At 42.4% G+C, this 27,517-nt stretch overlaps 1 protein-coding gene across 4 annotated transcripts in view; it reads left to right on the forward strand.

Moving 5' to 3' along the window:
• The first annotated feature begins 628 nt into the window (after positions 1-628).
• The window catches only part of kmt2a (lysine (K)-specific methyltransferase 2A), a 74,790-nt gene continuing 47,901 nt past the window's right edge, over positions 629-27,517 (forward strand). For 3 of the 4 annotated variants that reach the window (XM_061682634.1, XM_061682636.1, XM_061682635.1), the window contains exons 1-4: positions 629-895; positions 20,702-20,774; positions 21,703-25,010; positions 27,211-27,388. In XM_061682634.1, the coding sequence (XP_061538618.1) occupies positions 650-895; positions 20,702-20,774; positions 21,703-25,010; positions 27,211-27,388 (3,805 nt within the window). In that variant the 5' untranslated portion in view covers positions 629-649. The remainder of the gene's footprint in view (positions 896-20,701; positions 20,775-21,702; positions 25,011-27,210; positions 27,389-27,517) is intronic. The other variant, XM_061682637.1, reaches the window with a different exon arrangement.

The following is a 27,517-nucleotide window of genomic DNA, read 5'->3' on the forward strand; positions in this document are numbered from 1 at the left end:
GCTATTTGTTTTAGTTTTTGTTTAACTTTATAAGACATGCTGCTGAGCCTGGGAGCTCAGTGCATTTTTTTTAGGTTCGAATTTTAAAAGAGATGTCTAGTGTCTAAGATAAAAGAAAAAAACGTTAACAAATGGCAAATCTGAAACGCTCTTTAATAAACATATGTTTAAAGGCATTAAAAAAGTGTTGAAGTTTGCATTATTAATTTTTTAAACCAATATGTTCGCTTTAACAGCAAATGAATATCGTCTCCGAATAACAGTTATCTACCTCCTTGACTACTAATAACCGGGGGGACAAAAACATAGCGGTCTATTTCTAATAAAAGTGGCCTGATTTTGTAAGGTGCTTCTATTCCACTGTAACGGTCTGGCCGCTTCTTCTTTTTGTCATTCAAGTGCGCCGCTTATTTCCCGGGCAAAGCCCCTGAATCTGATTAGGACTCGACCGCGCTGAGCTCCAATAGCGCCCGCAAACAAAATGCATTGTCCGGGCCGTGTGGAGTCCGCCCCGCAACCTGCATAACGACTCGTCGGCCAGTGAGAGTGGAGGCCGTGGCGGAGCTTGTTTATGTGGAGTGCTTGCTCAGGGTTCCGCCCACCGACGTATCTGTGATCGCAGGGCACACAAGCACGCACAGAGTGTAAAATGGCGCACAGCTGTCGGTGGCGCTTCCCCGCTCGGCCCGGAGGGAGCAGCAACTCCGGCACCGGGAGGAGAGCGGGCCGGATAAGGGTCACCGCCTCGCTGCGGAACGTCCCGGGAGCCCACCCGCACGCAGCTGCCTTCGGACCCGGGTTTGATGCTGCACTACAGGTCTCTTCGGTCATCGGGAGCAACCTGCAGAAATTTCGGGATGTTTTGGGGGAATCCAGTGATTCGAGCAGCGCGGAGGTAAGCACCGGGCGGACGGACGGGGAGAGAGTGAGAAAGTAACGCGGTTGTGGAGCTCCGGTACCGCGAGAGGCGTTCGTTGTTGTGCAGCTAACGGTCCAAACGTGGACCATCTATTGGGCTCTCCTGTTCCCTTCCTAACTGAGCAAAACTTGGTCAACGCCGTGATGCTCCGTTAACTTTGCTACACTTTTATGAGCACAAACTTTAGTCCGGAACCCATACGGCACCGGACCGAGACGTGTGCTCGTGTCAGGTTCTGCTGGGAACAAAGTTAGTTTGTAGTAGAAGTGAGAGGAGAGGCTACATCGTCATACTCTTTTGGCTGGACGAGTACTAGCACGCTAACCCAAAACACTCCCCTCTTCTTGTTGATGATGTGTCTATGATATCTTATTCCACCAAAGACATATGAGCGTTATAAACACGTTATTCACGCATTGTAACAAACACGCCTCATATCACTAAGCCACTAGAAACGCTTTACTAGTTAGCTACTTGACATTAGCTCAATTGGAAGCTTTCAACTGGACTTCGACGCCTCGTACAATAACAGTAAAAGTTGTCCTACTGTCTCTTTCGGCGAAAGAAATAAAAGAGCTGAAAACAAATCATGTGTGTTATAAGAACGTTGTGAAGGCTCGCCACCATTCAAGGTATCTTGGGGTGGGTTTGAAAACAAGATATGTCAAGTTGAAAGGGGGCGAGAGTACACAAATGTGGTCGAAGTTAGCCTCCCTCCACGGCCATATTTCGTTACGTTTCAGTCTTTAACACTATCTACGGGTACATTTCCAATGAACAAACTGGGTGAATTTAGAAGCTGGTGATTTTCCTTGAGATGTGCATCTTGCTGCGACCATTCTGCTAACCTAGCTGGTGGGTTAGCTCGCATGCTAAGTGCCCGTAGTCCACTTTTGTTACCACGTCTCGAGTGTTATTTCGGAAATTGCCCTTGTGTTTATGCCTGTCTAACATATCATTCGAAAGCTGGTTGAGCTTAATAGTTAAGCCATTTGTGTACTGGTGTATGTGGCTAGGCTAACTCATTTAGCATACTACGCCACGCTAGCCGTCATGCTACTGCTGATGCGTTGGAAAAATGGGAGGTGAACCCATTCTCCTCGCTCAGACTGACACGATGCGCTGCTTGTAAACGCTTTACGGTGACGTTTAATACGGAGCCACATGCACCCCGTAACAAATCCTGATTCATTTGCCCCCTCCCCCCATCGCACTGAGGGAGTATATGTGAGACTCGGGCATCGTCGTGTGACAAGACTGCGCATGCAGGGCCGGCTACAACAACAACGACGAGCCTCCCGCCTGACGGGCCGTGTGATGTGTGGGGGTGTGTTCGCTCTAGCGAACTACCATCTTCCTTTTCCGCCAGCAGCAGCGTGCAACCGTTGCAGAGGGAACAATTAGGCAGCGGTGTAAAGTGTACTTAAGTAGGTACTTTTCAGTGCAGGCGGTGTTGTGATGCTTTAATCAAGTAAGAGTATTGTTACTTTAGGTTAATATGACTGAAGTGAAAATACAAAGTAGTCCTTAGTGAAACAACTACTTAGTGTTGAGTAACTATTGATCTATTATTATTATTATTATATATATATTTTTAAATCAAAACATGAATGTCATGTAGACAAAATCTAAATTGTAATCTGCATTTAATTTATTGGCCAACAATCAGAGGTGGGCAGAGTAGTACAATAATTGAACTGTTACTTTAGAATAATATAACTCAAAAAGTTGTCCTCAAAATAATTACTCGAGTAAGTGTATAGTGAAACAAGACAGGTACTGAGTAACTGGTGAGTAACTTCTGGTTTATCTTTTTAAGTAAAGCATGAATGTCAGCCGAACAAAAATACAAAATGGCAATGTGTGAATTTAGATATTGCCCAACATCACAACCAATAATGAATTTAATCAGGCAATTACCTGTGTTTGGTTCATGTTAAGACTGCCCCTGGATGGTTCAATGGTACATCCACCTGCCTTTTATGGAGATGCAGACAACATGGGTTAAATTTCTGTCCAGTCTAACTGGCCGCCCCTCATTAACGTGAACGTGCACTGTAAACATACCGACGTTAGCCACGGTCACTAAATTAGTAGCAGGACTTATTCGTAATTCGAGTGTGACTCTCAAACTATGTTATTAGTTTGAAGTTTTTTTTTTTTTTGTAACGTCCTATCAATTAAAAATAAAAAAGCAGAAATGTTGGTTATACTGTATCATTTTTTTTAATCCTCAGCTGCCTGAAGTCCCTTTTCTCTGCTTCTGTTTGTTAGTCTCATGCCCAGTTGATAGCAAACGAGGGATGGGCATTTTTTCTTTTACTTTCTGAAGGTGGATTTTCCACCATAGTTTTAGCAAAGCTCCTGAGGCCCAAACCAACAGGTCAGTGCAAGGGGTTTCCCCGCTATGCATGCACCCGTGAGTGCACGGCAAATGGTGGACTCCTTATCAGTCACGCCATGTGTATCTGGTTGTTTTTTTCTTGTGTGTGGTGGTTTCTCTTAAATCATATTAAGAGGTACCAGATGCAGCTGATATGTTTCACAGATCATTTCATTTTACTCATGTACTACTATCAGGTCAGACTGAAAGTTTTCATAGATTTGTTTTTAGGCGTGTACTTAATTATTTTTCTGACAATTTTTTTTAACTTTTTCTCCCTGCACACTAAAACTGATATGTACTTTGTATTCAGACCCCCTTAAAATTTTCACTCTTTTTTTTTTATATTTCAGCCATTTGCTAAAATCATTTAAGTAAAAAATGTCCTCATTAATGTATTCATATTTGCAGAAAAAAAACAGAATTGTTGAAATGTTTGCAGATTTATCAAAAAAGAAATACTGTAATATCACACAGCCATTGAGACCCTTTGCTCAGTATTTAGGAGAAGCACCCTTTTGAGCTCATACAGCCATGAGTCTTTTTGGGAATGATGCAACAAGTTTTTCACACCTGGATTTGGAGATCTTCTGCCATTCCTCATTGCAGATCTTCTCCAGTTCTGTCAGGTTGGATGGTGAAAGTTGGCGAGCAGCCATTTTCAGGTCTTTCTAGAGATGCTCAATTGGGTTTAAGTCAGGGCTCTTTCTGGGTCTCAAAAACAGTCACGGAGTTGTTCTGAAGCCACCGCTTCGGTATTTTAGCTGTGTGCTTAGGGTCATTGTCTTTTTGAAGGTGAACCTTCGGCCGAGTCTGAGGTTCTGAGCACTCTGGATAAGGGTTTTGTCCAGGATATTCCTGTACTTGGCCGCATTCATCTTTTCTTCGATTGCAACCAGTCTCCCTGTCCCTGCAGCTGAAAAACACCCCCACAGCATGATGCTCCCACCACCATGCTTCACTTTTGGGACTGTATTTGACAGGTGATGAGCAATGCCTGGTTTTCTCCACACATGCCACTTAGAATTAAGGCCAACAACTTCTATCTTGGTCTCATCAGACCAGAGAATCTTATTTCTCACCATCTTGGAGTCCTTCAGGTGTTTTTTTTTTATAGCAAACTCCAGTGCGGGCTTTCATGTGTCTTGCACTGAGGAGAGGCTTCCTTCGGGCCACTCTGCCATAAAGCCCTGACTGGTGGTGGGCTGCAGTGTTGGTTGACTTTCTAGAACCTTCTCCCATCTCCTGACTGCATCTCTGGAGCTCAGCCACAGTGATTTTTGGGTTCATCTTTACCTCTCTCACCAAGGCTCTTCTCCCCCGATTACTCTCCCAAACGTCTTCCATTTAAGGATTATGGAGGCCACTATGCTCTTAGGAACCTTAAGTGCAGCAGAATTGTTTTTTGTAACCCTGGCCATATCTGTGCCTTGCCACAGTTCTGTCTCTGAGCTCTTCAGGCAGTTCCTTTGACCTCATGATTCTCATTTGGTCTGACATGCACTGTGAGCTGTAAGGTCTCATATAGACAGGGGTGTGGCTCTTTTAATCAAGTCCAATCAGTATAATCAAACACAGCTGGACTGCAATGAAGGTGTGGAACCATTTTAAGGATGATCAGAAGAAATGGGACAGCACCCGAGTTAAATATGAGTGTCACAGCAAAGGGTCTGAATACTTATGGCTGTGTGATATTTCAGTTTTTTAATAAATCAGCAATGACCTTTTTTTCTGTCAATATGGGGTGCTGTGTGTAAATTAATGAGGAAAAAAATGAACTTAAATGATTTTCTATCGCGCTTGTCTTCATGAGAGTTGCGGGTGAGATGGAACCTATTCCATCTGAATTTGGACACACACTGGATTGGTTGCCAGTCAGTCGCATGTTATGTTCGGTGACAGTTTTGTTTTACATCATAATGCCAAAAAGAATATTTTGGTTGATTTATTGACGTTAAATTGTCGAACATTTAAAATATTTTGTTAACAGGTAAAAGGGATTATGTTTAAAGGGGCACATTCTCCAAGGGGAAACACTTTTATTTTATTGTTCTGTGGAAGTTGATATCAAGGTAAATCTCAGAAGGGGCAAAAAGCAACACTTTGAATGATGTTGTTTTCATTTGCTTCTATTCATTAAAGTGGGTGGTGGAGGTTAGGGGGATCGATTATAATCATAAATCAGATATTTTTGGGAAAAGGAACCTGAGAATTCAACTTCCCAGCAGTCTTGAATGCTGAAGTCTGAAATGTATCAGCCCTTTCAATTCAAACCCCAAATGAAAAATCCCATGTATCCTGGTGGGATGTAAGAGTGATGAAAGTACAGCAGCATGTTTGATATGTAGAGACAGAATAGATCGCTACAATGCTGTATTGGCTTTTTCTTGTTTTAGTTTTATAGAGTGCTTCATGCTTTTTTCCCCTAGAAATTCATTCAATGTGTCTTGTTTTGTATTCTTTAGCATCTTGAGTGCATTGCAGTATTACTGATGCAGAGAGGCAGACCAGGCCATTCATCCTCATAGAGCTCACAGCCTTTTGAAGATGAGAGCCCAGCTTGGCGCAACCATTAATACTTCCTATAAATAAATGCTTAATCATCGTTAGAAAAAAGATTTGAGATAAATTACACTGGTACCTTAAATGTCGACCAAATCTTCCTTGAAGTTTTTCAGCACCCATTGAGATCAGTTATATTTGGAATATTGCTAAATCTAAAAGAATTTTTCGTGACCTTTAAGCGTTATTTGGAATTTTTGTCTTTGGATAATTAATTAATGAAAACCAGGAAAGGATTTGGGCAATGTTTCTAAGTAAATAAAAAAAAATACTATTAAATTTCCCCCCCCCCCCGAACTACAGCATATAGTCTTCTTTTCACAGTTTAAACAAGTGCATTTATATTCAATCAAATTTGAACTATATTATATTAGTATACTTGTTTAAATTCCAGTAATTATATTCTTTTAAATAATACATTAATATAGTTGAATATGGAGGGGAGAAACAGAAACTCAAGTATCAAGCTAACTAGCTGGCTGTCTTTAGTCGGTGCTCCTTCATGGTAGTCACACAATATCCAAATTCCCTTGTCTACAAAAAACGCTTGGCAGTTTGGCTGAGAGAATCGTTGACCAAATGCGCTTACTCCACGGTAAAGTCCTGTGGATAGTTGGGTTCGTTACTCATCAATATCCATCTTTCAAAAAAGGTATCGCCGAGAGCCAAAGGAAAAGCAAAACACTTGCAGACTTAATCTGCAAGGGCTGGCTGAAATTAGGTTTAGTGAGGTGTGGGCGGCTCTGTGATAAGGTGACGTAAAGCATTAGGACAGTTCCATGTTGAACATTTCTACAGCATTTGAGGAATAAAAAAAAAAAAAGCTTTTTAATAACTTAATTTATTTAAATAGACTACAAAGCATCCTTTGTATGTTCGAATGGAGCAACTTTAGCTTTTTAAATTTTTCTTTTATTACTACTACCTTTTTGTACCACTGGAGTATTGAAGGCGTGTGAATTGTTACATCGCTACGATACAAGTCGTGGACACAGCTTTCAGTTTTCATTCAGGATCAGTGTAATGTCTCTGTGGCCAGACCGGGGCAGGATTGTTCAGGCTCACTGCAGCCCGCTGGGTTCACAGGGCGACGCTGAACAGAGCACCAGCCGGACACTGGGCCAGGATCTCCCTCCCTCCCTCTGTCAAATCCATCCAGACAGAAAGACCCAAATCCAACAGAAACACAGAACTCCGTCTGAGTAGCAGAGCAACTTTTATTCTGACAGCTGCCACTTTGGAATGGATTACTAAGCCTATTGCAGCGGCTCAAAGGGGTGCTTGTCGGTTGTTGCTGTCCAAATGAAGGCATTTGTTAGCTTTTGTGTGTGTAGAGGGAATCCATTCTCTTGATCTGTCCAAGTTTCAGTTGCTTCTTTTTTATCTGGGGTGCCAAGCTGTCCAGTTTTTTTTCCCACTGGAGGGTGGCGGTGGAGGGGGGATTGTGCAACACATCCACTACCACTCTATTCCACGACAATGACCCCTCAATTTTACTGTCCAAGCCCTAACAGAAACAAATATTAATAATTGATCAACATTATTTTTAACCACCTCTCTGTCGCAATGTTTGTGTGTGTTGTATTACACAACTTCTATGATGAATAAAGTTCTCTTTGGCACACAGGTGGTTTTGTTAGACTTTACACCGATCTGATCGGCTTGATCGGTATCGGCCGTAATTAGCATTTTTGCTGATCGGCTTTGTCATAATTCGGCGAGCCGATCAATGACATCAATGACATCATTTACTGTACATGTACAGTATATATGAATCCAAAAGCTAGTTTATTTTTAGTTTATCTTTTGACGTAGTACTGTAAATATCCGATCGCAAATAAAGTTATTTTAAATTTTAAAAAATCTCGGTGGTGTGGGACACACAACACGTCTGAGACAGACAACACGTAATGCCTGGATCAGACTAAAAAACAAATTTGGTCTTTCACGAGTGCACTATGTCAGACTACTGCAATAAAATCTTGTATTCCGATACCACCGCATCCGTCACTGGGCTTTATCTTGTCAACTCAAGCGTGATCGGATACACTCATTACCATGGCAACGACCACAACAATGGATCGCGTCGTGTGTATTGTAACAATAAAATGGGGAAAAACGTGTGCTGGTGGTCACGAGTGCTCTGGAGAGGACTTGAATTCAAGGATTGCTTGAGGTTATGTTCACATACTTTTAATACGATACGGCTTGCAAGCAGGCAACAAAACGTTATGTAGCCTAGCAAGCTAGTGCTAGCACTAATGGTTGTACATGAACATGCCGGCGTTATATCAAATCATGCTCTAAAGCTTTGGTGTGTGTGAAGTAATTTAATTATAGTAAGTTAGCACCCATTATTTCTGTCATGTTGTAATGTTGGTTTGTCCTGACTGATTAGACTACATGACCTGAATAGACAATACTTTTGAAGATGCTCAGTTTACACTGCACAAGTATATACAGTAAATGAACAAATCATTTAAATAGACGCATTACTCCACCTTGTGATCGGATCGGTGATAGTTATCATTTTTTTAAACTCTCTGATCGGTGATCGGCCCCAAAAATCCTGATCGTGTAAAGACTAGTTTTCGTACATAATTAGATGTACAGTCTCAATTTCCCGCTAGTATGACTCTTTTGAGACTAGTGGTTATCAAAATAGCTGAGGCTAGCGAGGCTAACCACTCATTGTGTTCTAAAATATCGAATAATAATGAGGCAATGAAGCTTTGGAACATAATTTAAAACCTTGTTAGCCATTAGCTAACACAAGCTAACCATGTCGCTTTAAATCGGATTGGCTTAACTATAGCATTGTTAGCAGCACACAAAACGTTAACTAGCTTACCTACCGCTACACTCTTCCACAACCAGCTTTTTTTTTTTGTACTCTCGGACGTGCACAGATGTATGAAGATTGTGCCGACTAATTGGTTCAACCTTAAAAGACAAAGAGTTATAAGCCATAAACAGACATTAAAAATAGTAAGACTCCAACTTATTAATCACGTTTGTGTTGTGTAGTGATTATTTACTTTTTTTTCATTTTTAATAGTCTTGTATGTAAAGTCTTTAACAAACGTTATTGAATACAACACAATATACAAGAAAGATACAAAATATAATGGTAAACAGTTTACTTACATATAAACAAATCAACTCTTGTATGACAAGTACGAATGTTAAATGATGTGATGTGATGTGCATTTGAAGTGCAAATCACCTTTGCATTGCACCTATGCCAGTGAAGTTGACTTTTATTCATCAGTGGTTAACTTTTTTTTAATACATTTGTATGCCTGTTTAGAATGTTAAAGTATTACATAAAACATTACCTGTACTGTTAATAAAGTTTGACCCTGGGTCACAGGTCATTTATTTTCTATGGGGATAATTGATTCCAAACCTGAACAAGATTCAAACAAATCGAAGGTTGTGCATTTTCTGTGCAATTCCATTATGTTAATGTACCCATATGCCTCTGTGGCCAACTGGTTTGAGAGACATGGTGTGTTTTGGTGCATGGGGCTCGAGTCCAGCAGGTGTTTGGCCTATTTAAATAGAAGAGACCCTTCCCCCGCTTCCACCCGCGTGCCCATCCCAGAGACAGCGTGTGGATTGGAGCAGGAAGCTTTGTGTCTGCTTTTATTCTAGTGTTCACAAAGTGTGGGTGACTGGCAGGGATATCAAAGGATGTGGGACGATCACCCCCTCCAAGCCCCCGCCCATTTTACTCCCCACAGGACAACGCTGGGAGAAAAATTAGTCACAGACCCTCCCATCCATGGCTTTATTCAGCTACAGCAGGCGGTCAAGGCGCTTTCACCTCTGCTTCAGGAATAGTGATGAAGAGAGAGGCTAGAATTGTTTTTTTGGTTCCGTTTTGAGTGTGTGTCAGGGGCAGGGCTGTCCCAGAGATGTGATGTCCCCTTGTGCATGCAGGAGAAGCCATGTGTTGCCTATCTGCATTGTATGCGCGCGTGTGTGTTATGTGTAAGACATAATGCACACGTGTCCATCTGTCTTCTGCCTTTGTCCAGTATCCGTCTCCTCTTCGGGTCTGAGGTGTTGGAAGAGGAGTCGTCTTCCCTAAGCGTTTGCTTTGGTCTGCATGCTGTCGAGCACATGTCAAACAGTTGCGCAGCTCCATGTTGGGACACTCAAAAATAACAAAAGCCCACCATTTGCTCTGGCTGGGGGAGGTGAGCAGGCACAAAGCAAAGATGCACTTCTGTGTAATCCACTCTATTGTGTGTAAAACATTCTGAGGGGATGCATCATCAGAGGGGCATATCGGAGGATGAGCTCATCACCAATTCCTATTCCAGGAAGAGATGAGGCACACCGTGCAAACTGTAAATGTCAAAGGAAAGATTCCTGCAATGTGTCAAAAGTGTTTTTAAACTGTCCAAGACAGAGCTATAAGAGGCAGCCTTTTGCCACAGGGTATCCAGACTGCTTGAAAATACTAAGACAAGGAAAGAGTTGCAGTAGGGCTGGGTGATTAATCAAGTTTTGTTAAGTTTTTGGGAAAATAAGAAAAAAAAATGAATATTGAAAATTAATTTTAAGGCCTTATCGCCCAGCCCTAAGTAGTAGTAGAAAAATCAATAGAAGAAGCCAGGATGTTAGCTTGTGGTTTCAAACTCTTCTCCTTGTTACGTCTATTGTGGTGAATGATTTGGGAGATATGTTATTTAAACAAAACAACCAATTGCTCCTCTATTTGTGAAGTCCAACAACAGAGCGAGCTTCAGGTCACTTATGATTTGGCTATTCAGTTTCACATCGCAATCACTAAGAACTTTTGTGATTGTAAATATTGAACAGGTTTAACATTTACGATTGTCGGCACCAATTGTTTTCTGGGCAGATCGGAGAGGGAAAAAAGGGTTAACACACGCCACACAACATCTTTGATCAGAAGTGGGCTAAAATGTGTCCTGATGATTGGTATGCGTCATAAGAAGTCACAAATGGAGGGCAATGATTAAGTACAGAATATATCAGTGATGAATTGATAAGTAAGAATTCTGTAAATTGCATGGAATTGATTGTTGATGTCTTGAAGAAAAATGGAATGAAACCATCAGAGGCACTGTTTATTCAGTCTCAATTAGTTTGATGTCTAAAGAAGTTCAACATGTTAGCTTATGTACTGTATGTGAGGTTGAGCTACTGTACCACCACACAGAAAGCTTTCGTAAATACATATGACCAAACTTTTTACAGTCTTTACATTTGAAAAAACTGAAGGCAGTACCATTTATCTCCATGTCAAGAACTCAAGTACTTTTTCAAACATGTTACAAATAAGATCCTGAATATTCCTGATCCTATCCTACATTTCAAAAAATCTCTCTATGAATGACGACAAATCTATTGTATACTGGTGGGACAAAATAATTAAACGTGCTATGACTTTTTATTGTCTCGCTCATTATGAATGAGATTATACTTTGCCTTTAACCTTCAGAGCTAGCCCTTAATTGCACATTGGAGCGCTGTGCTGCTTTTACAGCATGAGGTGACTTCCTAAATGGCAATGTAATAGCTCGTAAGATGTACATTGTACCTAATTTGTGTACTTTATTTTGTGTACCTTCTGGCTGATTCACTCCTGTTTTCCTCTTCTTACTCACACGGTCCCCATCTTACTCATTACTGGACCCTATCTAGTTGCTCAGAACAGAAGTGTTACTTCTCCCAAATGTCAGCGATGACTCTGCTTTCATTGCCCAGCAAAAAAACAAATGGACATTCAATTGCTTGTGCTACCAACAACGCCAGGCTGGTAGGAAATCGTGATGAATCGATTGAGATAGGCTCAACATCTTTCCTTTCATGGGATAGACTATTTGACCACCTCATGTGAGTTATTTGCTACATACCGGTAATTGTGGTATCTGGTTTCCATGCCAGTGCAGACATTTGTCACATCTGAGCCTTTTGGGTCCTCTTAAAGTTAGACGTAAATCAATGCAAACGATCCAAGTGTAAAAATGCTAATGTATTAAGTAATAGTGAAATACTATTACTGGCTGCACTTTGCTTTTTTTATGTTCTGTAATTGATCTTATTATTATCTACCTAAGTGAACCCCACAGAGTTCTATGGTCCACAGTTCTTGCATAATTTATTTGAACCACATAACCCTAACCCGAATAAAATGGACTAGAGCTGAGCATAATTATTGATTAATTTATTGTTAAGAATTCTGACAATGTGTGCAATTGATTGTTTTGCCCAATTGCGTCTTGAAGCAATTCAGGCAAAATGGAGTGCACTACTTGGCTGAAACCAGGAAGGGTGCCGATTTTAGTGTGCTCTCTGAAGAAGTAGAACCTAACATCAGCTTTGGGAAATTGAGCTACATCCACAGAGAGCTACACTCAACTCCTCCAGGCACCATGATTCTGCTCAATACGAAACTGCCATTGAAACAGTTAAACAGAACATTCAGAGAGACAGATTCTCACATTCCATAAAAGATAGATATGTTTTTATTTATTTCAAATTAGATTAAAAAAACACAATCGATTAATTGAGTTAAAAAAATGTAAACAGTCGATCATTGAAATAGTCAAATGCCCTCCATAAAATGGAAAAGCGTTTTACCTGTGAGATACATATAGTAGATATAAAAAGTCTACATACTACTGTTCAAATGCCAGGTTTTTGTGATATAAAAAAAAATAAAAAATTGATCAAAATAAATAATTTCAAAAGTGTTTCAACGTTAACAGGGAAAAGCAGAAAATCACTTCTTCTAATCTGCCCTATAAACTGTACAACAAATTGAATTAATCTTTTTGAGAGGAGAAGTAAAAATGAACAACTGCAATAATGTGGTTACAGAAGTGAGCACACCCTCTTATAACTGGGATCTGTTGGATTGACTTTTTGAAATTATGGCCAAAAAGTTCAGCCTTGGTTTCATCAGAAAGAAAATAGGTTTTACCCTTCATATGGGAGATTTTGTTACGGCCATAATTCCACAAGGTACTGCACATGTTTTTGGGGCAAACACAACCCTGCTCATCACCAAAAGAACACCTTCCCTACACAGAAGCATGGTGGTGGCAGCTTTGTGCCCGTGTTTCCTCAACAGGAACTCAGGGGCCTTATACTAAGTGGAAGGAATTATGAACAGTTCTAAATAAAGGTAAGTGGTAGCACAAAACCTTCAGGATTTCACTAGGAAGTCAAACTGAGGAAAACGCCTCTAGATCGACAGAAATTTATTTGGGGTTAATCGGAGGCATTTTAAATGGTGGCAGGTGTGCGCTGACTTCCATTTAATCAGTTGTGAACACAGCCACATCCCAACAATAAGAGGGTGTGCACACTTGTGCAACCACATTATTTGACTTGTTTATTTTTATTTGCCCTTTAGGTTGTACAGGTTAAAGGCCACATTAATAGTGGATTTTTTTTTTATATCACAAAAACCTGGCATTTTAACAGGGGTGTGTAGACATTTTACAATATCCATCCATCCATTTTCTGAGCCGCTTCTCCTCACTAGGGTCGCAGGCGTGCTGGAGCCTATCCCAGCTGTCATCGGGCAGGAGGCGGGGTACACCCTGAACTGGTTGCCAGCCAATCGCAGGGCATATAGAAACAAACAACCATTCGCACTCACATTCACACCTACGGGCAATTTAGATTCTCCAATTAATTCTTGCATGTTTTTGGGATGTGGGAGGAAACCGGACTGCCCTGAGAAAACCCACGAAGGCACGGGGAGAACATGCAAACTCCACAGAGGCGGGGCCGGGGATTGAACCCCGGTCCTCAGAACTGTGAGGCTGACGCTCTAACCAGTCATCCACCGTGCCGCATTTTACAATATATCCACTGTATTTATTCAGCTGATCTAGGTTTTGCCTGTTGATTTAACATCACGTTTTGATCAAGTCTTATCCGTTTTCATGCATTAGTATCAGAAAGAACAGCAACCCCCTTGTTTCTGCAAACCCCTGTTCAGGCTTTTTTCTGCAGAAAAATGTAGAATTGACTGCGATGATGGTTATGTGATATGGAAACTTAAAGGCCCAGAGTGCAGGAAAAAGTGACAATAACATTATGTGAAATAATCTTGATCATTGGAAATTTTGATGATTAAAAAAAGTTCTCAGTGGAAATCCCCCATTTAGACTCACAATACAAAATTTATCAATGCATTATAAGGCCTAGAGCCACAGTTTAAGTGGCTAAAATTATGTAAATATGTTTTTTCTGGATGAATTTAAAATTATTACATAGTGACCAGTCTGCATAGATCAACAGCTTGAACCAATCTAAACACATTAAGTCGAATCATTTATTTTTCTTTATTGTTCACAGGAAGGGGGAATTCAGTCCCTTATCTGCATGTAACGGTAAAAGTCCCTAAAGTTTTTATGCAGTCAAACCGATACAAACAGTTGCTTTGCAAACCCAATTCACATTAATCTTTTGCCTTTTAGGGACAGTCCCTCGCGCCACGCTTTTATGCAGCAACTCATATTAATTATCGGTTTTAGTTCTTTGATGCGGCACGGTTGCCGACTGGTTAGAGCGTCAGCCTCACAGTTCTGAGGACCGGGGTTCAATCCCCGGCCCCGCCTATGTGGAGTTTGCATTTTCTCCCCGTGCCCGCGTGGGTTTTCTCCAGGCACTCCGGTTTCCTCCCACATCCCAAAAACATGCATGCATTGGAGACTCTAAATTGCCCCTACGTAGGTGTGAATGTGAGTGCGAATGGTTGTTTGTTTGGATGTGCCCTGCGATTGGCTGGCAACCAGTTCAGGGTGTACCCCGCCTCCTGCCCGATGATAGCTGGGATAGGCTCCAGCACTCCCGCGACCCGAGTGAGGAGAAGCGGCTCAGAAAATGGATGGATGGATAGTTCTTTGATACAGTATCAGCTCAAGTTCTACAATTCACTGGTGGCTTCATTAGGTACACCTGCTCAATCTAATACAAGAGCCGTATCAAAAACTGTTCTTTACAAAGATAACATTGTTTCATGTTTCTTCTCATACATGTTTTCAAAGCAGTAGCAACTTCTGGAATGTAGAATGTTAATCCAAGGGGCATAAAAATAGAGGACATGTACTGTATGGCCAGCAAGTGGGCAGCTAGCGGCTAACATTAGCAGTTGAGTCCACTCCATGGACTTCCATGTCCCCTTACTTCACCTAAACCCTGGTGTGCTTTCTTCGTCTCTTCTCATTATGGACGTTCATTTTGATGACCTGTTCCAGAAAAGATCCATTGACGTGTTAATACTGGCAGACTTGAGCTCTCGTGACGTACATTGAAGTGTCCCTCTAAGTTTTTGTGGAACTTGAGTTGCATATTTTCCATACAACTTCAGGTAAATTCTAAACTATATAATCTTTGGGGCATTCAAATTTGGAGACACCATTGTACTATACAATGGAGCCTTGGTTTCCAATATTCCTAACATATGACATTTTGAGGTTATGACTGGCACACAATGAACTAGTTTGTGCAGCAACATAAGATGAGAGTTTTCATTTGACTGTTGTATTATTCTTATTTTTTTTATTTTGAGTTTTAAAATTGGGGAATTTTCAGAGTTGGGAACGCTCCATGGGAATTAACCGGAACTTATTGGGAATAAACAGGAATATACCAGGAATTTACAAAATGAAAGTTGAAAAGAAAAATGAAAATGAATATAAAATATATTTTATTATAATCCCGAGTCAAACAACACGACCTCTTGCAAGTACAGTTGATTTACGAGCACCTGAATGTATGACTTTTTTTTAGTTATGAGCCGTGGCTTGTTTTTTTTTGTTTTTGCTTTGTGTTGCAAGATTTGAGTTATGAGTGAGTTCCTGATACTGTCTATTGCCGCTTGAGTGAAGTTAAATTTTTTTAGCAATTTAGGTACTGTAATGCCCTCGCGTGTGGGCAAGGAGAGCTAGCTAAAAAGTTTATATCTATACTGGAATGGGATCTTTTTCCATTAAATAGCCTTCAATTTTCAGTGAATTCCCATGGAATGTTTCCCATTTGGAATACAGTGGTTCCAAATTTCTGGAGCTTACGTCCCATGGAATTTTACCGGAAAAGTTCAGGAAATTTACTGGTAATGCACCCCCCTCCGCAACCCTGTTTACTGTATATTTATGTAGTCGTGTTTTTCATTAAAATATTGATGTAATTATAACTACTGTGTATGCGGAGGTTCCGACTTAAGTACAAATATGGAATATGTTTCCACTTTAGGAATGGAAAGGAATGGAACTCCATCGTAAACTGAAACCCTGTTATGTTGTAGAAATGAGTAAAGGGACATTTTGGTTTTCCCAGTAATATCCTGGCTTGTTCAAATCAAAGCGGCATACGGAGTGGAGTGTACCTCACACTCCATTGTTTGTTTACATCTTGCAGTTACTTCCCAAAGCTGCATGCCCCTGCCGTTGAGCTCATCACACGGCCGTAGGCGTACAGCGACGGCAAGAGAGCCTTGTCGTGCGTGGGAGGCCTCTTTAGACTTAGGATTGGCAGGCGTGTGCATGAGCATGTCGTGGCCCCTGACCCCTCTCATCCTCCCAGGAGATGACTTCGCTCCCTGTTGTTGTTAATAGCCGAGATGATGTTTCCATGTCATGTTTTCTTCCCTCCACTTTCTCCGGTAGCCCTGAACTGTAAAACACAATAGCAAATAATTAAACATGACAAATAATTAAACATGACAAATTAAAAAACACAATAGCAAATATCTATACACAACGGCAAATTAAAAATCACAGCAGCAAATAATTAATCACAATGGCAAATAAAAAAACAGATCACCAAATAACTAAACACAATGGCAAATAATTAGATACAACAGCAAATAAAAAATAGAAAACAACAAATAACTAATCACAACAACAAATAACTAAACACAACAGCAAATCAAAAAACACAACAGCAAATAACTAACCACAACGACATTAAGCTACCGCGAAAGGTAGGTACTGGTCGGGGATAATACTCATTGCTGATAGGACAAACCTACAGGAAGACTTGCTTGGACCACGCCGTCTGTGCAGCCTAACCTCTTTTAAATGCTTTGTCAGTGAGCGCATACTTATTTGAACGTCCTGAGCATATCTATCCACTATCACCTCCTCATGTATGTGTAACGGGAGCAAGCTAGGCGGTGCGGATGTACATTAAAAAAGGTTACTCGCCGCTGAGTTAGTGCCCCGGGCACTCGTCTTCCAATATGTAACACGGTGAAAGCGTGGATTAGAATCCCGGTGTGGTCGACTGTGCTGGAAGCGTCGCGGTGGTTATGTAACGCAGAGCCACAAAATCAGACGGGTTACATGTGTCCTGAGTCAAAATATTATTTGATAGCAGCAGCTATGTTTGAATCACCGGTAACATTCATTTAAAAAAACAAACCAGACGTGCAATAACGTCCTGGTCAAAGCGTCCAATCAAGTCGTCCCTCTCGTCCAATCAGTGATGAGTCTTAAACCCGACCAGTACCTACCTCTTCCGGTAGCTTAATGTCATTGTGTTTTTTTTCATCTGCTGTTGTGTTTTTTTAACTTGCCGTTGTGTTTTGCACTTCAGGGCCACCTTACCCTTCACATTTTTTTCACTACACCTGCCCTGCTGTTGGTCCCCTCCCCCACACACTCACCGCTACGGTTTGCTTGTTTACATCCACTTCTTAGTGAAAATGTGCTTATGGTGAAACAGGCGCCTGACAGATCGACGGGCATGAGCTCACATGCGTTTCCATGAGGCAGCACGTCATCCGCCCTTGTGCTGCTCTCCAGCATAGTGGGGTGTGATGTCATTGAGGCCTACACACACCATCACAGCGAGTCAGAGTCGTTCGTTGGCACCCCGCCCCCCTTTTCCTCAAGCGCTGCAACAACGCCCACTGAGAGTGGCCGCATGCTCGGAGTGGCGAATGGAATAACTGTGAGGAGAGGGGAAGAGGAGGGAATGCTAAGCAACGGAGAATTTATGTGGAGGAGAACGTGCAGAGGGGCAAGTGAATGTATGTGCGGATTATCCCATCCTTTTTAAATTTAAAATGGTTTTATTCCATGTGTTATTTCTTGCTACTTTTGACTGGCAGTCATTTGCATGTGCAAGTCCGCACTCGGTTAGCAGGTGCTCTGCAAACTGGGCCAACGAGACCTCAAGTGCATCTCTGCACTGTAACTGCTATAAATAAACATGATAAAAAGACATCCTCACCTCAACTCTGAAGCGCACACACACTCTCAGTTGAAGACGTAAAGGCACACTGGGTGCCAAAGGTTGTCCTTCAGTGCATATACTGCAAGCTTGAACAGGGACCAAAGATACGTTCTGACTTTCGTTTTTCATTGTAGCAAACTACAGTCTTTATAGCCAAGCTTTGTTATACCCTACTACATTAACATCTTGGCTCATAAAATGCATCACAGTATGTTGCATGGTTTAGCAAACCATCTTAACTAATTTGAAGCACTGTAATTGATGTATATTCAAATGGGGATAGAGGCATTTTACTGAATTTTAATGTTCTTTATTTTAAATGTTTTTTAGCGTACAGGCAATACATACAAAATTGTAGTAATCAATCCTACACAATTGGCACAATTCTTACTGGCCAGTCGATTAATCGATTCAAAACGATTACCGTATTTTCCGGACTATAAATCGCTCCAGAGTATAAATCGCACCAGCCAAAAAATGCATAATAAACATATATAAGTCGCATTTTTGGGGGGAAATTTATTTGATAAAATCCAACACCAAGAACAGATATTTCTTCTTGAAAGACAATTTAAAATAAAAATAGCATATAGAACAACATGCTGAATAGGTGTATGGAATGCTAACGTAACACATTCAGCTAACGTTATATGACGCATAAACAACGAACTGAGAACGTGCCTGGTATGTTAACGTAACATATTAACAGTTATTCAGATAACTATAGCATAAAGAAGATGCTAACAAGTTTACCAAACCGTCAGTGTCACTCCAAATCACTAAATCCAATGAAATCTTGATCCTCGGTCTCACTTCTAAACAACTCCGCCAACTCCGGAGGTAGACGATGCGCCGCTTCCTCTTCTACGTCGCTTTCGTCAGACTCATCTTCAGTTGCAGGTACAGATACATAGGCCTAGAGCGCCCTCTTGTGGTTGTCATTATGAAAATAACATGAAATTATATAATAATGTGTTAATAATTTCACATATAAGTCGCTCAAGAATATAAATCGCACCCCTGGCCAAACTATGAAAAAAAACCTGCGACTTATAGTCCGAAAAATACGGTATTATGCCGCTCTCTAATTGATAGAAAGATAGCTAGCGATACTTTCTTAATCCCGTGAGTAAAATTAAATATTGCAAAGCCAATACAGGAACAAACAAGAACATGTAATGCAATATATGGTTACATTTTGTTTCGATATTTTTACATTTTGATAATGGTTATAGACATGCTAATTGTGTTTCCTTATTTAGCTATATGACTGGGGCAAAATACCGTATTACAAACCGTCTGTATAAAAATGCTTTGCAGTTTGTGGTAATGTAGAACTGCACTGCATGACACAAAGGCGTGTTTCGGATAACTTGACCCTCTCATGGAGCAGGAGGTAATTACAGTTATAGAATATCAATAAACACCTCAATATGCTAACAAAAATGTTAAACGTTGAATAAATACGTCTTTCGATGAAAGCATTATATTCAATCTCCAATGTTGTGGACAGTAATTGTATATTAAATTTTGAGAAGAGATACACAGAGATGTTTCTAATATTGTGGTTGCCCCATTTACTTGATTTTCTTCTTATAATTCTACCTTTCCAGTAAGTTACCAACATCCTGTCAGCCTCACTTATTGTTATATTGTGTTAGATTATTAGAATCATTAAATCAGTCATTGCTTTGACACTTGATCCTTGATTCAGACTTTCAATACTTCGATTGTGCTTATGAACAAGCACCTAAACATGAGGCTGCTTCCCCTTAGGGAGCCTGGAAACATTACTGGCTGGGTGTTAGTCACTAAGTACAATCTGAATGTTGGCATTTCATTTTATCCTCTGTGGTTTGTACCCACCCCGTAAGCAGTAACGACTCAATTTATTGTTTGCTCTTTAAAATGTCACTTTGACCTCAATTTCCTCAAGTCCCGTGTCATTTTATCACATTGCTTATTCACCCAGCCACATATCGATAGTCTGTTTACTATCACACATGATAAAGAATGTATCAAAGCCCTTGAATCTTCGTAACATCATGATCTTCATTAAATGCCTAATTTACAGGGTGAGTGAAAAGTAACTCCCGATTTTAAAATACTTATAATTTATTCATTTCATTTATTCCTTATTATTGATATATGTTTCTCAATTTTTTTGTGCATGTCCCATGATTAAAGAAGCAAGTCGGTTCAACCAAACCAACGACTTTGGAAGAACTTGAAGGGCGAATACGAGAAGTTATGTCTTCCATCCCACAAGAGTTCCTTGTGAAATCAGTTAATGCGGTTCCCAGGCGGCTTGAGAAACCGGTTGCTAATGCTGGTGCCCATATCGAATTTTAAATAAAACTCCATGAAATACACTTCCTTCTCATATTAATTTCTTGTAAGAATTATAGTTTAGAAATAAGTTACAAGTACTTAAAAATAGGGAGTTACTTTTCAATCACCCTGCATGTTTGCCTTAATTCAGAGTGACACAAGTGTTGCACATCTGACAAATATTTACACAAATGGATGCCATTTATTTAGACAGAGTGGCCATAAAGTAATTAACTGTCTTTTTCCCCCTTCTTTTTATTTCTTTGTAGGAAGAAGTGTTTGGAGGATTTGGAACATGCACTGAGCAAAAAAGAATACCAAGTCCATCAACAACCACTTCAGGTACTCAGACTACTTATTGTTATTATTAGTATTTACTTATTTTTTTCTTTATCAAGGTTTGGTTTCATCAACCTGTGGTTGTTGGTTGTCTTTCCCCTCGTGTCTGTGGAACGTCTTGTGTATAGTTTTTGTTACATGAACCTGGAATTTTACATGACGGTTAGCATGGTGGCTGACTGCTTAGCACGTCTGCCTCACAATACTGAGGTCACGGGTTCAAGCCGGACTTGCCTGTGTGGAGTTCGCGTGATCTCCCTGTACCCGCGTTGGTTTTCTCGGGGTACTGCGGTTTCCTCCCACATTCCAAAAACATGCATGGTAGGCTAATTTAAAACTCTAAATTGCCTGTAGGTGTGAATGTGAGCGTGAATGGTTGTTTGTTTATATGTGCCCTGCCTGGCGACCAGTTCAGGGTGTACCCCGCCTCTTGCCCGGAGTCAGCTGGGATGGGCACCAGCACACCTGTGACCCTAGTGAGGATAGGCGGTATGGAAAATGGATGGTTAGCTTATCTTTGAAAGATATTTACATAAAATAAACGTGACATCATAAAATTGACAAAAACCTCCATTGTTTACAATGACAGTAACTTCTGTTATTCTGTGTAGGTTCAGAAGCTCTAACGTCTTACCTGTTCTGAGATGCACGATAGATTTGAAAAAAGTTAAAATTTTGCATGTTTATCTTTCTCTCAGGTCTTCCAGTATTTAAACATGTAATTTGCCATGCTTATGTAGGATCTTAGTACATCTCTTTCATGCGGAATAAATAAAATGAAATGTCCTTCTTTTTGTTATTTTTTTTACACAATGTTTTACCATGAGGTTGGAGGATGTTTAGACGCATAATGGACAAAGATTCAACTTCAGTATCTGATGGTAAAGACTAACATTTAACCATTTAAATTGTGCTTTGAATTTATCACCAGGCCCACCAATACAAGAGAAGAAGCCAAGAGGACGTCCACCACGCACCCTCGCTGCCCATAAAGATGTTGCTGCAGGTCGACCTTCCCCCTCGTCCCTTTTCTCCTCCACGCAGACCAAACCTGAAGGTCCTGAAAGGCCAGCGCAAAAGGTGAAGAGACTGCCAGGGAGGCCACCTGGCACCGGAGAAAAGCGAAGAGGTCGTCCCCCATCGTCAACTTCCAAGAAAGGTTGGAGCGCAGGAAGCCCTGCGGCAGCAGAGGATAGTAGACAAGTTGGTTCTGAGTTGAGCGTGGACACTGAGGAGGACAGAGATGGAAAAGGTGTAAAGAGAGCACCACAGTGCTCTGCTCAGCCACATGATGCAAATCTACCCCAAGGTGGGCGGGGTGAATCCAAAGTTTCCAACTTGAAGAGAGCAACTACTCTTACATCCTTCAAGTCACGGCTCAAGGCGTTGCCCGGCGTCCCTCGACGTAGGCGTGGACGCCCCCCCTCAGCAGAGCGGCTCAAAGCTGAGGCGGCTGTGGCTCAGCTGTCCGCCTCCGCTGATTGTGGGGATGGAAAACATAAAGCCTTTAAAGGAGGGGACAGAGGCATAGAACCACTGCTGTCCAAGCTGACTAATGTGAATGCTGAGGAAGACCAGGACTCTTCCAAACGTCCCTCCTCGCCATCTCCCTCCATGCCGGACCAGGCGGTAGGACTCAGAAAAAGCCCTCGACACAGGAAGCCCATAAGGATTGTCCCATCTTCTAAGCGCACTGATGCGACCATCGCTAAACAGCTGCTGCAGCGGGCTAAGAAAGGAGCACAGAAGCGACTGGAGAAGGAAGCTGTGGCCGGTGGGACGGGAGCCTTTGATACCGGTATCAGGAAGACGCAGCTGAAGAACATCAGGCAGTTCATCATGCCTGTGGTCAGTACCGTATCCCTTCGCATCATCAAAACCCCAAAGCGCTTCATTGAAGATGAAGGCCACTTCGTGTCCCCTCCGCCCCATATGAAGATCGCACGGTTGGAGGCGCCAAACTCATCTGTCTCCACATCCGCCCAACCCACCACCACCACCTCTTCCCCTTCGCCGGCGATGGTCTCCACTACAGTGGCCACCACCAGTACCGGTACTACTGCTCCCAACGACTCCCACCCACCTCCTCTACCTCCAGCACCCACCCCCTCCGCTACATCAACAACTGACAGTCTGCTCAATAGCAATACCGACAATGCGGCCAATGGACGATTCAGTAGTAGTGCTGCTTCTTGCGGCTCAAGTGCCGTGTCACAGCATTCATCGCAGCTTTCCTCAGCAGAGTCTTCCAGATCTAGCAGCCCCACTCTGGACGACTCCTCATGCGATTCTCAGGCATCCGAGGCCACGCAAGCACTGTCCGAGCCTGAGGACCACTCTCCATCCTCGCAGGGAGAGAGGGAGCCCAACCTGTTACACAGCTCCCAGCCTCCCTCACCTCCTTCAGAGCCGGAGCGTGTTTTATCCAAGAGGAGTCGACGTGGCGGGAGAGGACAGGGTGTGAGTCGGGGCGATCAAGGCCAGACTACGAGGGAGACGCTAGCCTCCAGTGCCAAAAAGCCAATCATCAGCCCACCCATGGGAGTGCTGATGTCCTCCTCCGCACTTCTAAACCCACAACAAGTTTCATCCACAGCGTCTTCGTCTTCTTCGCCTCCACCTCCCCCTCTCCTCACACCACCACAGCCTCCCCATTCAGCCTCTGCTAGTACAGCTGCTATTAGTGAGCACCATTCCCAGTCACCCTGGTTGCCACACCCCATCCCGCCGTTCATATCTGGGTCATCAGTGCTATCCAGCATGCCGGACAAACGGAGCCGCTCCATTCTGAGAGAGCCTACCTTCCGCTGGACATCCCCGTCCCACCCTGAATACCAGTACTTCTCCTCTGCCAAGTACGCCAAGGAGGGCCTCATTCGGAAACCAATTTTTGACAACTTTCGTCCTCCCCCTCTCACCGCTCAAGATGTAGGGCTGCTGCCTCAAGGTGTCAGCGGAGTAGGGGGGGCTGCTCCCGGTGCCTTCCCCACACAAGGTGGCGGATCAGGAACGGGGAACCGCCTGTTTGCAACTCATCATGCTCACAGCCATCCCTCCTCATCTCGCTTTGATGCACCTCTCCAGAAGCGTAGCCCGCTTCTGCGTGCCCCACGTTTTACAGCCAGTGAAGCCCACTACAGGATATTTGAGTCGGTAACACTGCACTCGTCCTCTGGCAGCAGTCCGGGTTCTCTATCCCCACACCAGAAGTCGTCAAGCTCCAGCAGAATTTCACGGCGCAGGAGACGACTGATCTCTGGAATTTTACGTGGCCATACGCGGTCTCCTTCCCACTCGATGACCAGGCGCAGCAGTCAAATTGTGAGCCAGATGTCTGTGGTCAGAGGCTCCTCTGAAATGTCTGCTCTGTCTGACTCTGTCTCAAGTAGTAACCCCAGCTCCTTGCAGGGGGGCTCCGCCACTCCACTAGCTACTAGTGCCTTAACTCCTGCTCCCTTCGGCAACTTTTCTGTTTCCATGGGTCTGACCTCACAGGGGATACCTGACAGCAGGAGAGGGCCGGCTGGAGACCCACCACCTCCTTTATCAACTACATCGTCCTCCTCTTCGCCCCTTTTCCCCCACTTTTCTTCCAGTGACCAGGACACAGGGCGAGGAGCTGGAAAAGGAAGTAAAGAGAAAAGCATGTCAGCTCCCCAGGAGCCTGCTCCAAAGGACAAAGAAAGGGATGCTGAGAAAAATAGGGAGAAGGAAAATAAGAAGGAAGGGAGGAAGGATGTGGAGAAAAGGAGTAAAGTTACTACTCCAGATGGCTCCCCGATTGCACCCTCCGGCCTCTATATAGATGGGAGGGACTCCGAAGATGCACTTTTGTCTATTGCTCCAAAAAAGGCTCCAGGAAGAAAAAAATCAATGTCAGTCGATGCGGTTACAGACACTCCATCCTCTGAGGTGCGTAGTCTCCATGCCCCTGTTCCCAATTCCATTGCAAAGGACCGTTTGCCTAAGAAAGGGAGATCCAGCGAGAAGGGGGGAGATGTAGAGGATGGAGAAAAGGAGGAAGAGAAACAAAGTGCTCCCAGCCAGCATGCGGCGAGCCTTCCAGGGCAGCCAGGCAAACAATATCTCCCAGTTTCCTCGCTTGGATCAGTGTTGGAACAAGCAGAGAAACAACCTGCAGCCGACAAGCGGGTAGTTGGACTTCTAAGAAAGGCCAAGGCTCAGCTTTTTGAGATAAAGAAGAGCAAGCTAAAACCTGCGGACCAAACTAAGGTCCAGGTCAGTTTTCATTTAAACATGAGTCTCTCCGTTTCATCATGCAGCTATAATCACGTGCTTTTTAAAATATATAAATAGAAAGCTGTAGAGCTGCAACAATTAATCATTTAATCGACAACTAATCCATTATCTAATTAATTACTAATGATTTGGGATAAGCAATTAATTGTTGACAAAAGTTGTTTTGCTTAATTGTCAAAATCCTCTGAAATTCAGCCTCTTAATAGTAAATATTAATATCATGATAAGAAAGCAGTAAATATTAATAATTATATTTTTTATAATAATAAAGCAATAGGCGGCACGGTGATCGTCTGGTTAGAGCGTCTGCCTCACAGTTCTGAGGCCCGGGGTTCAATCCCCAGCCCCGCCTGTGTGGAGTTTGCATGTTCTCCCCGTGCCTGCGTGAGTTTTGTCCGGACGCTCCTGTTTCCTCCCACATCCCAAAAACATGCTTGGTAGGTTAATTGAAGACTCTATAAATTGCCCCTAGGTGTGAATGTGAATGCGAATAGTTGTTTGTTTATATGTGCCCTGCGATTGGCTGGCGACCAGTTCAGGGTGTACCCTGCCTCCTGCCCGATGATAGCTGGGATGGGCTCCAGTACTCCCGCGACCCTAGTGAGGATAAGCGGCTCAGAAAATGGATGCATGGATAAAGCAACAGCACGGTGGAAGTCTAGTTAGCATATCTCCCTCACAGTTCTTCCTTCCTGTGTGGAGTTTGCATGGTGCTCCGATTTCCTCCCACATTCGAAAAGCATGCATGGTAGGTTAATTGAAGACTCTAAACTGTCTGTAGGTGTGAATGGTTGTTTGTTTATATGTGCCCTGCGATTGGCTGGTGACCAAATCAGGGTGTACCCCGTCTCTCACCCAAAGTCAACTGGGAGCCCAAAGTCAGCTGGGAGCATGCCAGAAGAGCAGCGGTTCAGAGAATGAATGGATGGATGATTATGAAGAAGACTGATTATATTTGTGTTTCATCAAAATAAGACATTTTCCAACATCTTTAACTTTGGAAAACAATGATCAACAGTTTTGCCTATATTCTGACATGCTATGGACCAAACCAGTAGCTGAATCATAATCGAATCAATTTATGTTTGTACATTTTCTGCACTGTCAATTTGAAATAATCCTGTTTTTGTATAAAGAGATGGAAATTAAAAAAAAGTTTTCAAAAATCTGATTAATCGGAAAACAAATTCAGAATCAGAATCAGAATCATCTTTATTTGCCAAGTATGTCCAAAACACACAAGGAATTTGTCTCCGGTAGTTGGAGCCGCTCTAGTACAACAAACAGTCAATTTACAGAACACTTTGGGGACATAAAGACATTGACAAAAAAAAGTCCTCTAGCACTTAGAGCAGTTCGAACGACTAATATTGCAATCGTCCGGTGCAATGACCATTGTGCAAAGGGCGCTGAGACTTCAAGGAGTGTATGCGGTTTAAAGTGACGAGTAGTGCGATCATCTGGGACAATGTCGGTTGTGCAAATGTTACAGATACTCCTCAATCAGTGTGCAAATGGAGCAGATGCTACTCTGGCATGAGTGGCCAGTATATGCAAATAGTGCAGCATGGCGAGACAACTACAGTGAGTGCACGAGTAATACATAATTGGCCCCACAGAAATGTGACAACGAACTCAAGTCAAAAAATTGCCAGCTTGTTGGAATGGAATTGTAGGTTAGGTGTTTAAGAAGTTGATCGCAAGAGGGAAGAAGCTGTTGGATTGTCTACTAGTTCTAGTTTGCGTTGATCGGTAGCGCCTACCTGAGGGAAGGAGCTGGAATTGACAAATTAATCAATTTTTTAAATATTTGTAAGCTGCAGCCCTAGAAATCTGCATTTGTACTTAAAGTGAAACCTAATAATAGGAAAGTCCCACAGAGGGTGTTGCTTGAGGGGAATTCTGTTAGCTTCATACATTATGCACGAAGCAACATCGCCTGTGATTTTGAAAGCAATCCTTTGAATAGACGTTCTCTCTGTTCTTCTACATCTAATCTGTTGATTACTTGGGCATATGCCGTCATTGCACTTATACATGGGTTGGGGCATCTTAGAGAGTTGACCTTGGGTTTTCATTTGCAGTATCGTTCCAATGAATCAACGGGCACCAACGGTACTGTATGTCTATGAACACAGTTATAACTATCTGTTCTACTTGTTTTGGTGTTGGGAAGCAGGGTCAAGAAAGTGACTCTTCAGAGACCTCTGTACACAGTCCGCGCATCAAGCACGTGTGCCGCCGTGCAGCTGTGGCTCTTGGCCGCAATCGTGCAGTGTTCCCTGATGACATGCCCACACTTAGTGCCTTGCCCTGGGAGGAGAGGGAGAAGATCTTGTCTTCCATGGGGAATGATGGTGAGGAAATTGGGACCCATTTCACCTGCTTGTGGATTTCACTTTTCTTGTATTGATTATTTGATTAATAATGATGCATTGGTTAGACTCATTTCATCATATATACATACATGCATTAAATATCTTGTC

This window comes from Phycodurus eques, chromosome 7 (assembly GCF_024500275.1).
Source record: "Phycodurus eques isolate BA_2022a chromosome 7, UOR_Pequ_1.1, whole genome shotgun sequence".
Taxonomy (NCBI): domain Eukaryota; kingdom Metazoa; phylum Chordata; class Actinopteri; order Syngnathiformes; family Syngnathidae; genus Phycodurus; species Phycodurus eques.